Source organism: Physcomitrium patens, chromosome 5 (genome assembly GCF_059467195.1).
Source record: "Physcomitrium patens ecotype Gransden chromosome 5, ASM5946719v1, whole genome shotgun sequence".
Lineage (NCBI taxonomy): Eukaryota > Viridiplantae > Streptophyta > Bryopsida > Funariales > Funariaceae > Physcomitrium > Physcomitrium patens.
Genome location: NC_143414.1, coordinates 5,061,571 through 5,079,777, shown reverse-complemented (window position 1 = coordinate 5,079,777; position 18,207 = coordinate 5,061,571). Strand labels below are relative to the sequence as shown.

Below are 18,207 nucleotides of genomic sequence, written 5' to 3'. Positions count from 1 at the left end.
CATTCTTCAAGTTTTTGTTCTTAACAATGTATAAAGATTGATATATTATAATTGAAAATCTTGTAACTTTTAATGTACTAATTGCAAATAAAGAGACACATTAATAGATTTCTAAGTGTATATCTACATTTGATCTTGTAATAAAACACTTAAAATAATAAAAATGTAAATAAACAGATTTTACATATATTTTTTCTAAATATTACAAGTTATATCTTTACTACACTTAGGAAATATAGCCCATATAATCTTAGAATACTGTCTCAAAGTTGAATCTTTTCATAAAAACTTTATAACATAATAATTACTTTAGCAAATCCTTCAATATAATACAAGAACAATCACTTATACAATAATTGATATTTGTGCCTCTAATATTACAGGATCTACCAATACTTAATTGCTTAATTAGTTAAAGCTTACGGATCTTCTTTATTAGCTATTATTGGATTTGTAAAGCTAGTTATTTTATCTTGCTTAGGAATTTTAAAACTTTTAGGATTTTTCTTCTTAACCATGATGCATATAATACATTATTGTAGCTCATCAAAAGTGGAGCTCACTTTTCAACATATCTCTTTGAATTCCAACAAGATCCTCCAATGGATTGTATTGATATTTTAAAGGATGCTTAAATCATAAATTATCAAAAGGTTCTTCGATGGAAACTATATTGGTCATTATGGATGTAATTTTTTTCAATTAGAACATATTTTAATACAAAATATAGTCAAAGTTTACAGATCTTGTTCATTAGCCATAGCTTAAATTGCAAGGCTAGCTATCTTATCTTTCATAGGGATTTTTTGACTTTCAAGTTTTTTCTTCTTATCAATGGTTTATAAAGGAAATTATTAGCTAAACACCTCTCTTTTACTATGTGGATACCTTTCTTTTACTATATGAACATCTTCTTGCACATTACATTCTAATATACATAAAATAAAATTCTTATTTACACTAAAAATTTATAAGATGAATTTAAAATAAAATTTGTGTGTGTAATGGCTTATTGCATTTAAAAAAAAATAAAAATAAAATTAAAATTAAAAAATTTCATATTATATTTCATGTAATTCTTTTATTCACTTTAAAAAGCTTATTAAGTTTATTTAGAAAATCCTTCATTGTAAATTTATTGAATATTTTTTTTATCATAGATAAGAATTTTATTATGTATATGTGGACGTGTGTGGCCCTGGGGAGCATCCATGTAATAAAAAGGCAGTGTCTAATTAAAAATTTCCTTTATAAATGGTTGGTTTTATTAAGTCCTAAAACTTCAATTTTATGATGATATTTATGATATCTTCATCAATGTTAGTCATTTTAGAGTAGTTGAAGTCGAATTATAGATAAATTATATTTTAAAACTTTAGACAAAAAAGAATAAAAACATCAAATTTTATTTTTAACTTAGGCTCTAGCTCAAGTAAGCAATTTATGTACTATATATCCTAAGAATAAGAAGACATGAATCTCATGTTGGCATTGAATTATTTGAATGAAAAAAAAAAGAAGGAAATGAAATGCTTTCAATTTTTTAAATATTTTCAATAGCAACTACAAATATATAATAATTTTTAGTTTAAGAATATTGTGAGGATTGAGAAGATTGAATATAATATAGTTTTTATAATAGAATATAGAATATTATGTTGATTTACATAGTAAACAACATTTGTAATAAATCTAGATTTTTTCATTTAAATAAGGACTCAATTGCAGGGAGATTATAGAGAGGCCTCCTATGACTTTATAGGGAGATCCTTTCTATAACAAGTTTTAATGGCTAATGTCTAATGGTACAATACGAAAATTAATACAACACCCAAAATAATATTGTAGGAGATATTAATTTAGAAAAATTAAACAAGGCAATATAAATATAAATATATATAATTGTGCTTATTTAATAGCAAAACCCATATTAAAGGGAATTTGAGGTGCAAGATTGAAATAAAAAGCCAGTGAAATATGTGTTTATAGACCACCTTTTTTTCCATCATTATAGTTCACATTACAAGTTTTAAGAATCAATAGAAAAATAATTAAGAGAAGCCATGGAATGTATTAACTACATAAGTTGAGAATAAATTCAATGCTGTGCATGAAATTTGGAAGACCAAGTATGTGTAACAGGTGAGTTGTATTTGGACCAAGTCCGAATAATACCTTCTTAGATTTTTTATTCCACAGTCACTATTGAACCAAAATGTTGAATTTTTTTTGGTGACTTAATGCAACATGAAATGAGACATAGAAAAATCATAAATCATTCCCTTTTTACTCAACTCACATAAGCATGAAGTTGTTTAGTTATAAAATGTCCTAGCTAACAGAGGACGATGATGCCCGTGAGGCCTTCAAAAGCCGGTACAGGTATTCATCATCAGGGAGTATAGTCAAGGACAAACAGAGTGCACCCTTGCCAGGTGAATCCAAGTCAGCATTACCATGGGTTTTTTTGGCCTGGTCAGCACATTTCAATGCTCCACTTTCATCCCCCACTAGATGCTTGAGATAACTGCACTGAATGAGGCATTAATAATCCTCCGAGTCAACTGCCTATAAATCTTCGAACTCTGCCAGAGCTTCTTCATACTTGCCCATGAGCCTCAAAATCACCGCTCTTTCTTGCCTAACGAATAGATCATCATATTCCTTGCAAGCTTCATGATAATTTCCGCGTATATCTTCAATCAACTTGTTGGCATAGTCCAAAGCCATTTCACAACTGCCCTTCACAGCTTGCATGTACATCATGCGCATCCTTCATCCAAACAATGTCCACCAAACGGTTGATATGTGAGGGGACCCGATTGAAATGTGTCTTCTAAAAATGACCATGGAAGATAGTGTTTAGGATGAGCTGTGCACAAAGACTCTTACATTATTTGCAGCTCAAATGTTAATGGTGAGAATTAAGAGACGAAAATTTGCGGTCACTTACCTGAATTCAAACAACTCGTGCTGATTACCGCGCTTCTTCAACTCAAGTTCAGCTTTTTCAGATCGATCTAAGGGAAATACTGTGAAAAAATCTTTAGGTAATGCATAGATCTCCTTGGAGAAGGATCATAAAGCAAGGATGATGACAGTATATGTACACTGAAGATCGCCTTAAAGATAGCTCCTTCTACAAGCACAAATGCGATGTATGCGGATGCCAAGAAAGTGTCAATCGTATTCAACTCCCTCAACAAGTTCACCTTGATACCATCCTTTTGAATACAAGCAATCTTGCGTGTCAGCGATTCACATCGTTGTCTCGCAGCCAGAGCCTTCCTTGCATTTTCCGTCCACATCCAAACAGAAGAAAATAACGTCTCTGCGCTCTTATCCACACCCAAAAGCCACTGGAGGTACTTACCAGGGAGTGTTCTAAAAATCAATTTGAAAGCAACATGACCAGGCTCAGATGAGTCGGGACTCTCAAGACGTTTTGCTCGTCTAGCAAATTCCAGTGCTCCACTTTCATTCTGCATCAGAGTCTTGAATTAACTGATCTGGATCAGGCAGTGATAACTCTCTGCATAAGCCAATATGTAAAAGAACTCTCTCAGCACTTCTACTTTCTTGTCCATGAGTCTCACAACTACTGCCCTTTCTTGCTTAACTAAAAGCTCAAAGGCTGGCAATGATTGCATTGACTTGTCGTCACATATCAATACATATTCATTTTGAATAGCGTCAATTAGCACATTGGCCTGGTCAAGAGCTGTTTGATAACTGCCATTCATGGCTTGCGTGAACACCATACGTTTCCTTAATCAAACAACCACCAAAGAAATATCAAAAAGAGAAAACCATTAGTGGACTGGTTTAAATTGGTTCAAATAGCCAATTGCACGTGCGAAATGTGTCCTCAACAATGAATTGCTTTGAAAGTTTTTGTATTTATAAAAATTGCTCTAAATGGTTTTACATTAAGCTAGAAAACTTGCATATTCAACACCAGCACTTACACTAATATGTTCCTGAGTAATCCATTGGTAGCATTTCTCAAGTTGAAGTGTCGGATTTTGATGTGTCTATCTTCCTTTCAGCTATAAATGAGAATGATACCAGTGAGGTGAGACATCAGGAACGAGAAACAGCCATACGTGACAAGCTGCATACCTGAAATTAAACATGAAAATAAGATCAGTAGTGCAGCGCTTCTCGAACTCGACCTCAACCCTGTGAAACTGTTTGAAGGTCAATAATGTGAAGAGCTCTTCCAATAATGCGTGGACCTCCTTGAAGATGTGAGGATCATGTGAGTGTTCCAGCAATAACGCCTATGTAGCGCTGACAGTGGCAGTGATAGCTTCCTCTTCAAGCAAAAGTGGATTGTAGCTCGATATTCCAAGAAAGTGTCCATGGCCTTCAGCTCTTTCGAGAACACCTTTGCCGTGTCATTGTCTTCGACATCAGCCAACTTGAGTCTTAGCAACTCAGCTCGATGTTTTGCGGGAAGAGCATTTCTGGCATTCTCTGTCATTACTCCTTGGGAAGCTCAACTGTGGGCAAATCCTAGACCAGAGACGGACCCCACTCGAAAATATTATTTGCAATCTCCGAGTTGGGATTGTTGGAGAGCTGTATCAGAGCAGATTGGAGAGCTGCAGCAACATCCTGCACATGTTGTAAGTTCGCATAAAATAATTTCATCAACGTCGGAGATCCATCAGAGAACTTCCATTGTGACGCTAGTGCGGCTGGAACCCCTGCTATCAACAACGCACGTGGCAAGTTCACCTCACCGTCACTGAAGTCCTGCATGATGCAGCTCAATATTAATTTCTTTAGATAGAAAGATTATATTTACATGCATCACGTGCACGGCCACGGGCTGGAGTCTAAACAAATTTGATTGCAAATTTGGTAGTTCACGCAGATTACTAATAGTCTTGCAGGTAGATCGACTATTTATGCAACATTCATGAAAGCTCTAGCAAACCCTGACTATGGCACCAAGACTATGGCAACAAGATTGAAAATCCTTCCGGAAAACCCGGCAGAGTTAGAATACACAAACTCATGGAGAAAAGTACGATCACCCGTCCTCTTGATGCATTGTATGCACTAAGAACCACTAGACGCGTCCGCCACTGGAAGCCACCCTTGACGATATCCTCTGATGGAAGCATGTTCTCGGCAGCTGTGGAACCGTAGCACTTCCCCCCTAGGAATGGCACCTACTTCCCCGCATGCATGAGCTCCATGCCTTTCAGCATGGCTCGATAGTTCTACTTCAGATTCGAACTCCTCCAACGACAACGCACAAGATTGACCTCTTTTAATTAACTCGCCACTGCTTGTAGCTGATACTGAAAGAAGCCATGAAAGGGTGATCAATTACGAATTCAACCCAGGGGGTGCATTACAGCCAAAACAAGTAATGCGAATTAAACGTACAGAGGCAGCTAATGCAAAACCCAAACCTCACCTGTGCTTGACACCATTGACGCTCCAGTTCGTTGGACGATGGACCTGGAAAACTCCAGAGAACCCGTAGTGTATTGTTCGGCCTTTCTCTCATCCATATCGACATGAACTTGGGATTTCTCTCCAGTGACCATGGACTCCCAGGTGAATACATGCAAAAACATGCTGCTCTTTGGAGTGATTGGCCTCCTTCACCAGCTCCAGAAACTTGGCACGGGTAGCCTCTTCTCTCTCGAGTGCCTTCACTCGTCCGGGGAAACACATTCGAAGGTGCTCCAGCCCTTGCCCTGTTCCAGGATCGTACGTAGCATTTCCCACGGCCAAGCTACACCTATCTGGTTTCAATGGAAATGTATCAAGGTCACGTACGCGCTGTTTGCAGTGCTGCAGTACTCGCAACGAGGGAGAAACTGCTATTGGGTGTAGCTGAAAAAGATACTTTTGGGTCTTTTTATTTCGAAGTAATGCAAACAGCACTCTGTAGAGCATCTGAAGGCATATATACAGGACAAATTTTTTATATATCTTTGCCCATACTCTTCCACAACTTGATCACGATTCTGAAAAAATAAAAAATTACAAGAATTTCCTCAGGACTCATGTTCAACCAAAGCTACGCCAGTTTCTGGACACGTATGAGTGAGAATGTTTTCGGCTACATTCACATCTGATTAAGATTGAGTGTCAAAGAAGCTGCAACTACATTTGAGTTTGGAATACATCTGCAAGTTCGAACCGCATGTCGGGGGTGTAGAATAAGATGTTCGAAAGAAAAAAGTTAAAATTAGTTAGGCCCCTATTCAATGAAATCAAAGTGATACAGTTATTCATGAAGGGGGACCCACGCTTGACGCACTAATCCAGATCTCATGAGGTGCCACCTGTGATGAGCTTAAAGTACGTCGCATACCTTGTCAGGCACAAAGACTATCGCTGATTTTGGGTCCAGATGCTTGAACCAAAAAAATTCCGAGAAAGGTTCAATGAGTATATCATACAATCTTTCAAGAATACTGTTTAGCTCCGACACAATGCGTGCATCACTACGCGGCTTAGGTATTGTTTCGTTGAAGCTTTTTATCAACTCCAATTCATCAACGTTGCAAGGAAATCGCGAAGCGAGGATGTCATTTAGTTTCTGTCCAACCCACCCAGGTTCCAACCGACCTCTTAAGCAACTATCAGGTTCATCATCACCCAGGCAATATATATATATATATATATATATATACATACATACAGGAAAGTACAGAATGGAATTTATGCACTCAGTCCAATATATCAGTCAATTCAAAATGTCTGTCAAAATGTGCCTATACGGGGTGAAAATCAACTTATGTGTATCAAAAACGCAAATGCTCCAAATTTACGCTCTTTAGTGACCTGGGTCATGTACTCAACAAACAAAGGCTCCCCTTCGCAAGCAAATCGACACGATAGTATATAGGACTTAGCTTCCTGTGAGGACAATTATGGAAGACACAGTTCGTCAGATTAGGTCGTATATGATCCGATTGCAAGTGCTACTTCAATTTGTCTCAAATTCCAAGGCTTAAAATTACGTTGGACACTAACTTGGATTAGTAATTAAAATCAAAACTTAATTTCGCTGTACTGCAGGCAATATTTACTACCTACGAATACAGAACACAAATTATATCATCAGATGTTCCAGCTGATCATCAATGCTTGAGGGTTAATGCCTTGGGTCAATCTTGTGGTTAAAGGCTAGGTGTAGCGAGAGTGATCTACCTCCGGAGTACTTTTGTCAAACTTGAGCAGCTCCTCTTTCAAGGGATTTTGATTTGGTCCATTGATTCCATGTTTCACATTATACCAAGGTCCAAGCTGATTCAAAAGTGATCGTGCACGGCTTCTCTCGACCTCCACAAATAGGCTTTTCTTGATGGCTAGTGTTGCATAATAGAAAACACGGTTTGAGTGGTCGCTTCCGGGTGCGGCAGTTTCCGTTGATAACTGCTCATCTTCAACTCCAACTGATGAACCAGCCGTTTCCTTGCATGTGCTACATAATTCTCCAATGAATGTAAGGAACGTTTGCATCATCTTATAAGCAATTTTCTGAGACTCCAAAATATTTCGCCATTTGAACTCAGCTGGGTCCAGTCATGAAGCAAGTCGGAGTATATATCAATGGATTGCTTCAAGAAGCATATTGTCTTAAATGTGTCAGATAAATTGTCACGCTTGTATTCATGTGACTCGCAAGGATCGCTGAGACAAGATATCAGCTCTTGAATACACTTTGGAAATGGCGAGGAAAGATGCAGGCTGAGTTCTGAATGTCACATCTTTTAAATTCTGCTAAGATAAACTATACTACTACTGAATAAGAGGCTCTTGCAATGGTGAATGCTTTAAACAAGTATAGGTATTATTTGCTTGGTAATAAGTTTGTTTTTTTATGTTGATCATATGGCATTGATCTATTTGGTCAATAAATCCCATGTATGTGGTCAGATTGCCAAATAGTTACTTTTGTTTTAAGAGTATGACTATATTGTTATGAACTAAAATAAATCCCCACAAACTAAAAGTCTATCTTTATTTACAACAATTTCGAATATCTAAAAATTATAATAAGTTCTTATTAGGATTTGATTAATTGTCTACAAAGTCCTTCAACATTCTAAGTGTGACTAAAAATAAATCACTCTAATAAGTGATTTATTTAATTTATACTATTATTTAATTTATGAAATGATTAATAAAAGATTCTTCTTAATTTTTGTTAAGAAAGATTAACCTCTCTAACTAATCAAATTTATAGAAAAACAACCTCAATCCACAATATAAGCCACTTAAACAATTCAAAGTTCATACATTTGAAAGAAACATTCAGATATGATTTTTATTCTAATTTTTTAAATAATTTTTTATTTTCTTATTGTTGTATGGTATAAATTATCATCCAAATTTAAAACTTCATCCAAAATAAATTCTCATCTATAAAAGAGTTTTTATCTAAAAATAAGAATTCATCCATTTTATTAAAGATCATCTATTCAAGATCTAACATCATCCATATTAACCTAATTTCATATCAATATTTGTTCACCTAATTCTATAATCATTTAATTTAAAATTATTTATCCAATCTAGAATTGCTTCAATTTATAAAAATAAGTAGTTCTATAATACATGATTTTGAAATTCCTCACAATTCCAAATGTTGATGGCTACACTCAATTAGAGCCTTCTAGCCAATCTTCTTGATGTCCTAGTGGTCAAAGGAAGTAGAATGGGAGTTGAGCACAAATACTCCTCCTCTTGCTCATATGAAATTTGTTCCTCAATTGCGGCCAAATTCTCCTCTACAATGCTATAAAATTTTTGACTAGATTTCTCTTTGATCTTTACAACCTCCACACCATAGCAATTTTTTAGCAGAATCATATTATCTCTCTTCCTTTCTTATCCTTCCTCCTTCATCCCTCCTCCCTTTCTCCTTCCATCCACTAATTTTTGAATTTTTTTTTTTTTTCTATTTCTGCTATATTAGGAAAAAAAACTCTAAGAGCTCTTATGTTGCTACTTAATTTCTTTAGTTTTCAAGGCTTATAAGCTCACTTTCAATCAAGCTTAATTTACTTTTTTCTTGCTAATTTTAGTTCATTTATGCCTTATGCATCCAAACACCTTCTTAGACTTGATATTCTTCTATATTATTTGATTTTGAGATTTTTTTGTTACATTCAGTTACAAATTTTGGAACTTTATTTTTGCATGGTCTTTATTCTTGATGACATCAACCATTGTACGAGCTTCTTCTACTAAAATCTTTTTAGAATTAATTGCCTTTGGCTAGTCCTACAATCTTAGTTCTTTAACCTTTGTCCTATAATAAAGTAATATCCAAACACAATTACAATAGCTTCAATGTCACCACTATCAGATCCACACTTCTACAAATAAAATTTAAAGCATGGAGGAAGAACAAAAATAGAATTCACATCATTGATGTAGCTCTAACTACAACCTCCACTTTTGCAACACCTCCTTAGCTAGTCCAGATTGTGCCATAGTATTAAAGTATGGAAAATTTGTTGTCATATTATGATTGTTTATAATATATAAAAATTAATTAAAATATATAATATATTTATAAGTATTGATATGTAGTAGAATATTTAGTAGATTAATTTAAAGAAAATTGATGTAAGAAAATTTATTTTGAGATTTATCTATGTTGATTATAGTATTTAAATTACATAATATTTAGATATTTAGTATAAAATTTAAGGAAAAATTGGGACTCAAAGATGAAGATCCAAACTTCTAAAAAACTTATTTGGAATGATGAAAGTAAGTTATGGATGGATGAAGGCAAAAGGTAACAATCTTCATCCTTATTGGTCAAAGGCCATGCCAAATAGGTATTCAGTAGGTTGTCTGCAACTATAATAAGGATCTCAATGACTTCAAAAGAAGCATTTGTAAATTAAAAGTAAGTATTATAAGGTTTAGGATTTGGACTACAATTTTTGTACAAATTTTAGAGGATTTGGAGTTATGGTGATGAAGTTATAGCTATTTAAAATTAAGGTATCTTTGTAAGACATATTATTGCTCTTTTGAAGATACAAAGAGTTTTATGATAGATTTTGGAAATCGAGAGGTACAACTGTAAGGATGATTTTAAGATCTACATCTTTTGTGAAATGATTTTTGCATTTAAACTTTGTATGAAGGAGTTATAGAATGTTTAAGACAACACATGTAATTCAAAGGCAGTAAGTTAGTTGTTTTACTAATAGTAATGGTTGAAGCCATATCTTGAGTTTTTGGATGAATTTTTGGCTAAAACTTTTCATACATATATATTATTAGGTTAAAAAGCTATATATCAAAATATTATGATATTTTAATACTTAGTTTTTGAGATATGAAGAAAATTGCACATAAGTATATATAAGCAAGGATTTGAAGCTACTGTTAGGATTTTGGTGATATTTCAAGATTTGTAATAAATTTGTAATTAATTTTTTTCCAGTAGTTATTAAAAATATATCAATTCTTGGATTCTTGGATTCTTGGATAGTCCAATCATGAGATATGAGCTATTGAAGTTTGAAAAAAATTAAACTTAAGAATATAGAAGGTTTTATAATATTTTTATCACATTTTTGGTGATCTTTGGTACTTAAGGCTTATGTATTGATGTAATTGCTCCTATAGGGATAATTCTATATATAAACTTGGTGTTTTTTTATCTTGAGACTTGGTTGAGCAATTAGTGTCAGTCAAAAGTCCAATGCTTTCTTAGTACAAATTCTTTTTACTTCAACATCATTTTTTTTGTATTATTATTATTTTACTTATATTTAGCTTCTTTAATCTAATCCTTTACCTAAATATTTGTACTTGATATTCTAATTATATTATTTTATTCTAATACAAACACATGAGTTTTTTTGATGACTCATAATTGTTGTTTAGAAATCCAAGAAGAATCATGAGATAGAAGATGCATTGTCCAAATTATCAAATGGTAAGCCAAAAATTGATATTAAGGATTAGACTAAGAATATTAGTCTATTTTACGTGCAACTAGAATAGCTAACTAATGTTATCGATTACGTCAAGACATGTATTGCTTTGCTCAATTTGTCTAAAAAGAAGTAAAATAAGCTGATTTAAAAGTTGTTGTATATGTTGATTAATGAAGTGCTTGAAAAGAGTGGTGAAGATCTAGTCCTAATGGATAGACTAGACTTAATTCAAGCAAAAAAAATGATAAAATAGATGCATGACAATATGATTGGTGGTTATTTTTCACAAGATATTACCACCAAAAAGATATTAGACGTAAATTTTTTGTAGCTTGCACTACACAAGGATGTATCAAAGTATTATTAGGCTTATAATCAATGCTAGAGAGTTAAAAGCATGGCTATTATTAGCTTAGTCAAACTAATAATTAATATGCCAATAAAACTATTTATAAAGTGATACTTAGATTTTATTAATTTGATTAAACCAATGGCTTCAAGCACCAATAATTACTACATACTAATGGCAACAAATTATAAAACTAAGTGGATGGAGACTTGGGCCTTAAAATCAATTCAATTATAATAACTGAAGTTGTGATGTAGGCCATTTAATGGTTAAATGGTAGAAATTTATGTATATTATGCCTATCTTAAGCATAAAATTAGATTGATATTATTGTGGCATTGTTTTATTTTAAATATTTAATTAAATTAATATTAATGTGGTATTATTATAATTCATATGTTTTTTTGCATTTGTAGAGGACCAACTATTAGATTGATAGCCAAAAAATTTTAGTAGTGAGAATTAGGATAAAGATAAGTTAGACCACATGTAGTAGGTCTTCATCTTGAAGACAACTAGAAGTCATTTTGGAGACAACTAAGAGACATTTGGAAGAAATCTAGGAAAAACCTTAAAGATATCTTGATGATTTTTTTGAGGTATTGATGTGATTAAAGGAAGTGAAGAGAAGCACAAAGCATTATTATTGTAACTTTTTTTTTGAGAAATAAAGAAGATAGATTTGGAGTCTTAGTTTAGAATCTATTATAATTAATTAGAATATATAATTAGAATATGCTTTTAAAAAATTATTTAGAAGAACTATATCTATTTTTTACAAATTTGTAGGACAAAAAATAATCACGTCAAGGAGAAATGACGTGCTAAAGCAAAGCAGATCTAAGAAGTTTATAAGTCAAGGGCTATAAGTTTGAAGGGTCATAACTTGATTTCTATGAGAGTTATAGTTATAAGAATTAAAGTATAGTTGTATTAAAATATTAAAAATGCAATCACAAAGTTTTAAGATATTGTGATATTTGGTTTAGGGGATGTATATAAAATTGTAACTATTTGTAGTACTATGAAGAAAGAATAGTAACCAAAAAGTTAACTTAAGAAATTTACTTGCTATAGATGATTAAAGTTATCAAAAAATTTAAAAATTCGAATATAAAGATAAAATAAGTTATGTGATCTATCAAAAAATATTTTAAATTATTTTAATGATTTTATATTGAATTATATAAATTCAAAGTAAGATAGGTTAGATTAGATATAAGTGAAGGATTTGGATGATACTTTAGTATAAAAAAATGCAAAAGAGATGATAGAAATCAACTAAGATAAACATAAGATATAAAGATCTCCACAACAAAAAGCTTTGTACTTTCTTAGACTAATAACAAACTTCTTGACATTGCTAAGTTTCTATATAAAAAGATACATATGTCTTTTGACACTCATTAGAGACTAAGGCTACTATTTTTTGCTATTGAATACATGGTTAATTATGATAGAAATTCTTGAAATAGAGAGAGAAGTATTAATGTGAAATGCTAAATCCTTAAGTTGAAACAAAAGAATTTTTTTAATAGTTTAAATATTCATTTTAGAAGAGATTTTAGGGCTATGTCAAAAAGCTATATTAATGTAATAGTTTAGCCAAACTTGGATGCTACTTAGAGTATCTCTAAATAAATCCTCTAAGTTAGAGTACCTCTCAGTTCAATAACTAATTTTTAGAATTTTGGAAGGTGTCAAAAATTCTAAGAAAAAGCGTAGGCTAGTAGCTTTGGCTGCAAGTACATAGTAGAGTCTGTCTATGTCTGAGGCAAACAAACTATTGGGAGAGGATAGGATGATTCCATTGATCACCTTATTGCACTCTGAAATTGAGGAGGTACATAAAAAAATGATGAAATTATTGTATGATCTGATTTTTAAACCTAGCAATACATTGTGGATGGAGGAAAGAAGATGTGAAGGTTACAAATAGAGACTCCTTATGTCAAGGACAAGAACTCGATGAACAAGCAATTCAAACAAGAGAGCCTTTATTCAAAGAAAGGTAACAAAATATAAATAAACAAACATGTATATTGAAAGAGAAATTGGAATGGCTATTGCCAAAAGACAAGAAAATTAGAGACCCTTGAAATTAGATTGGAAGTAAGAAAGGAGTTGACAAGAGTGAAGAAGGCTTCACTCTTGTCTCTATATATACTATCTAACTAGGGGCTACGTGGCAACGTTCTATATGACCTCCAATATGTGTTGACTTTGTAGGACACATGCCTTGACTTACAAGGTAAGATTTTCTATATGTCGGCCACATAGTTAGCTTGGTCTTCAAGCTAACAACATGTGTGGCACATGGCCAACTTGTTGACTATGTTTCTAATCCAAAAAATCAATTAAAGACACTTATAAAGTCAAAGTAGCATCTATGAAGCTTCTAAGAAGCTTCCATATCAAATACTATAGAATTAATTTACTTTTATCTACTTTAACTTAGTTCTATCTATTTGTATATGTAATTACTGGCTTATATGAGTATGTCTGTGACATTATCCCCTCTTCTAGGGACGAGTTCCACAAGGAGCGATCATCATATGTTGAAGAAATCTATGCTGTGTCGAATTGTATTCATGACATACTCTGATCTTTGTTCTCTTCGAAGATAATTGATAGGGCCTCTCAACCATCGGTAGTGTCCCATACTAGGGCAGGAAGACCATCCAGTTATTTGATCATTGTTGAGGCCTTCATAACTTCTTTCGAATAGAACAATTGAAACATCATCAACAGTTGTTCCTACCTCTAGCAAAATCACCAAACATCAGGAGTCCCTTCCCAAATCGTGATACCAAACGCGTTGTATCTCGCCATCTATTTGAGGAAGAACATGTCGTTCTTGAAGATCTTCATCTCGATTGCGTCGTCTTGAAGGTTGTGATAATCATAATGTCTCGTTTGGCAAGTTAGCAAATGAAGGTTCTTGAGTCAAATCCGCTGATTGTTAATTCTCTATCTCCTGAGCGTCACAACTATATAGAAGCTAAAAACAAAAATTGAAAGTAGAATGTTATCTTGTCTAGAGGTTGTTTCTTTTATAAAGAAGGTTTTCATCTTGATTTTGATGGATGTCATCGATGAAAAGCCTCCACCGCCTTTGCTGCATTTGTAAGATTCTTTATTGGCTCCCATGTGCATTCACTAATATCATATCCATACCAATGGACAAGTTATTCTAATTTATTTCGACGCCGCCTTGAATCTAAGACTTCTTCTACTTCAAACTCTTCATTATTGTCTACTTCTATAGAACGAGGTGGAGTTTGTCTACTTTTTGGTATGTCCACTGTCTTGTATGGTTCAAGAAGAGACACGTGGAATATTGGATGGATTTTTGTTGACTCCGATAGATGTAAATGATATGCAGCTGGATTGATTTGTGCAGAAATAGAAAATGGTCCAAGCCTTCGATAGTCCAACTTGTCTCAAGGATGAGTGGTCTTGATATTGCGACGAAGTAGCCATACCTTATCACCTAAGTAGAATGGTGGTTGTTCCTTTCAATAGACATCCACATTGACGTTTTGTTATTCTTGAGCCTTTTTTAACTACGCCTTCATCGTTGCATATAGCTCTGATAAATGACTCGGCAAATATTTCGCAGCAGGATTATCAACTTTTAAAAAGTCAAAAGTATCAAGTTGTGGATGATAACCATAATTAGCAAAGAAAGGTGTTTGTTTTGTAGAAGAATGTATCGTGTTATTGTAAGCAAACTCTGCCAATGGCAAAAGAGTTGTCCAATCATCTTGTTGGTAGTTAATGGTATATCTTAAATATTCCTCCAAAACTTGATTAACACGCTCCGTTTATCCATTAGTTTGAGGATGGAATACCAAAGATAGTTTTATATCCACTTTTAGAATCTTAAAAAGAATCCGTCAAAATCTTGATACAAATTGAGTTCTCCTATCTGATATAATATCCTTTAGTAACCCATGATAGTGATAGATATTGTCAAGAAAGAACTTAGCTATTTCTTCACCTGTGATAGATTTTGTACATGGTACAAAATGTGCCTTCTTGGTAAAACGATCTACTATCACAAATATAAAGTCATAAGAACCTGAGATTGGAAGATCCATGATGAAGTCCATAGAAACAGAAGACCATGGTTGTTTTGGAATGGATAATGGCTAAAGAAATCCAAAAGATCGATAACGAGGAGTTTTTGATCTTGAGCAAACATCACATGATTGTACAAAATCTTTGACTGCCTTCTACATTTGAGGCAACCAAAAATCCCTAGATATCAGCTCCAAAGTCTTATTGTATCCAAAATATTCTGCTGCTAGAAAGTCGTGATGAGCTTGAAGAATAAGTAAACGTGCTTCTCCTTGTGGAATATATAGGCGTCCTTCGAAATAGAGTAGGTTATTCTTGAACTCGAATTTAGAGGAATTATGAGATTTAGAAGAATTATTTTTGATATCATGAATAAGAGGGTCTCAAGACATACTTAACTGGACTTGCTTAAAAAAAGTTAAATCAACAATCAATGTTGATTTTATTGCTCGAAGATGAAATTACTCCGGCTTCAAGAGAACCGTTCTTTGTTGCTCAAAAGCTGCATCTCTTTCTTTTGGTACAAGATAAGAACGTCTAGACAAAGCATTGGACAAACCTTCTTTTTGTTCTGGCCGATAAGTGATGATGAAATCGAATCTTGATAAAGACATGCTCTAACGAGCTTGATGATGATTTAATATGCGTGTTGACATGAAATACTTGAGGTTCTTGTGATCCGTATACATGGTGATTGGATTGAAAGAGCCTTCTAGATAATGACACCATTCTTGAAAAGAATCCACAATTGCAAGAAGTTCTTTGTCATGGATCTCATAATTGATTTCTGCTACTGAGAATTTTCTTGAATGAAAGGCTATTGGATGAAGTTTGTCATCTGTTCCTATTTGTGACAAAATTGCACCCAGAGCAAAGTCTGATGCATCTATTTCCATAAAGAACGCTTAGAAAAAATCAACATGATACAAGATTGGTGCAGAAACAAACGCTATCTTCAAAGATTCAAAAGCAACTTTGGCTTCTTGATTCCATTGGAGTTTGTCTTTACAAGTCAAATGTGTAAGTAGAGCTGCAACTCGAGAGAAGTCTTTGATAAAGATCTGATAGTAGTTGACATATCTCAAAAAGCATTGAACATCTCTTACTGTTTTTGGGATCTTCCAATCTATAATAATTTGAACTTTCTTAGGATCCATCATAAGTCCATCATTTGAAATGATATAACCTAAGAAATCAACTTGAATAGTATGGAATACACACTTTTTTTTTTATCTTGGCATAGAGTCCTGCATCTCTTAATTTTTGTAATACATGTCTCAAGCCAATCTTCCATTCATCTCCTTTTTTGATACGTACTAGATTGTATGCTCCCCGGAGATCTATTTTTGTATAGATCTTAGCTTGATTCAGCTGATCAAGAAGTCCAGATATTAAAGGTAGTGGATACTTGTTCTTGATGGTAATCTTGTTGAGTCCACAATAATCAACTTACATCCACAATAATCCATCTTTTTTCTTCACAAATAGAATTGGAGGTCCTGCTGGAAATTTAGAATGGCGTATGAAATTCTTGGCTAGATTTTCTGCAACACATGACATGACTTGATTAATTACACTATTAGTTATTCTTTTAGAAAAAGTAAGAGTTTGAGAAATCCAATCTATTTGAGGGTTGTATTTTTCTAACCACGATAAACCTAAAATGACTGGATTAAAGGGAGATTTAATGATATTAAATACTACAAAACTATTATGAACATTGATTATTACTTCTATAAGAAGGGTTTCATGAGTAATATCTCCAGAAGACAATGGACGACCATCTAGGACTTCTACATGAACAGGTTTAGTTTTCTTTACTAAAGATATGCTATGTCTTTTAGTAAATTCTTCATCTAAGAAACATGCCGAGGCTCCTGAATCTAACAAGGCAGAGGCTTTGTAATGTGTAGGTCCTAAAATATCATTTAATTTAAAACAAGGAGAGGGCTCTGAGGAGAGAATAAGACCTTTACTAGATGTTGTGCAAGGTTCCAGCCACATGGTCTCTATTGTAGTTGGACAAACTCGTTTTCCGACATATTATCTTCTTTCACAACCATACTCTTCATTATATGGTTGCGTCGTTTCTTTGGATAATATTGAGCAGTGTGTTTTGGTTCTCTACAATATAAATATAATCCTTCTTGATGACGACGATTCTTTTCTTGCTCAGTAAGAGATTTGAAACGTACTGCATTAATTTTCATATCCTCTACTTCTGAATGTATGTATTGAAGAGGTGTTGGTGTTGCCATTGAATTATAGTAACGTTGAGGTCCACTTCTACGGTTCTTAGATTGAAATTCAAAAAGGTGATTGTCACACTTCACAGCAAAGTCAATTGCTTGACTCAATGTTTGAGGATCAGGTAAGTTGAGCATTAATTTTTTTACCTCATATTGTAATCCATAGAGAAATTAGCTAATAAGTGCAGCATCATCCCACTTGATATCAGTTGCAAGTTGTCGAAATTATGAAGTGTATAACGTTACTGATCGATTGCCTTGTCGTAAAATATGGATCTTATTGGTTGCAACACGAATTGCATCATGTTTTCCATACATGGATCAAAACTCCACCAAAAAAGCCTCTAGATTATCCAATATTGGATCTATATATACTATCTAACTAGGGGCTCTATATATACTATCTAACTATATCGTTCAAGAAAAGATGAAAACTATGATAGTACTGAACCTGAAAGAAGCATACCAATGAATCCAACTTGCGATTCTGGAGTTGAATAGCTTTGAGGTTGAAGTTCAATCACAAGTTGCACTTGATTGATAAATCCTCGAAACTTGGATTTGGTGCCATCAAACTTCT

At 33.5% G+C, this 18,207-nt stretch overlaps 1 protein-coding gene across 2 annotated transcripts; it reads right to left on the bottom strand.

Moving 5' to 3' along the window:
* Positions 1 to 2,300: 2,300 nt before the first annotated feature.
* Positions 2,301 to 6,712, bottom strand: LOC141045438 (uncharacterized). 2 transcript variants are annotated; one of them, XM_073534362.2, is made up of 3 exons: positions 5,435 to 6,712; positions 2,954 to 5,315; positions 2,301 to 2,773 (listed from the first exon to the last, which is right to left on the bottom strand). In XM_073534362.2, exons 1-2 carry the CDS (start codon positions 5,595 to 5,597, stop codon positions 5,071 to 5,073), a joined length of 408 nt encoding a protein of 135 aa, XP_073390463.1. In that variant the 5' UTR covers positions 5,598 to 6,712; the 3' UTR covers positions 2,301 to 2,773; positions 2,954 to 5,070. The 2 variants fall into 2 exon arrangements, with proteins under 2 accessions (XP_073390463.1, XP_090106448.1); XM_090250322.1 differs by lacking the exon at positions 5,435 to 6,712 and having other exon boundaries at positions 2,954 to 3,768; positions 4,123 to 5,067.
* Positions 6,713 to 18,207: the final 11,495 nt, after the last annotated feature.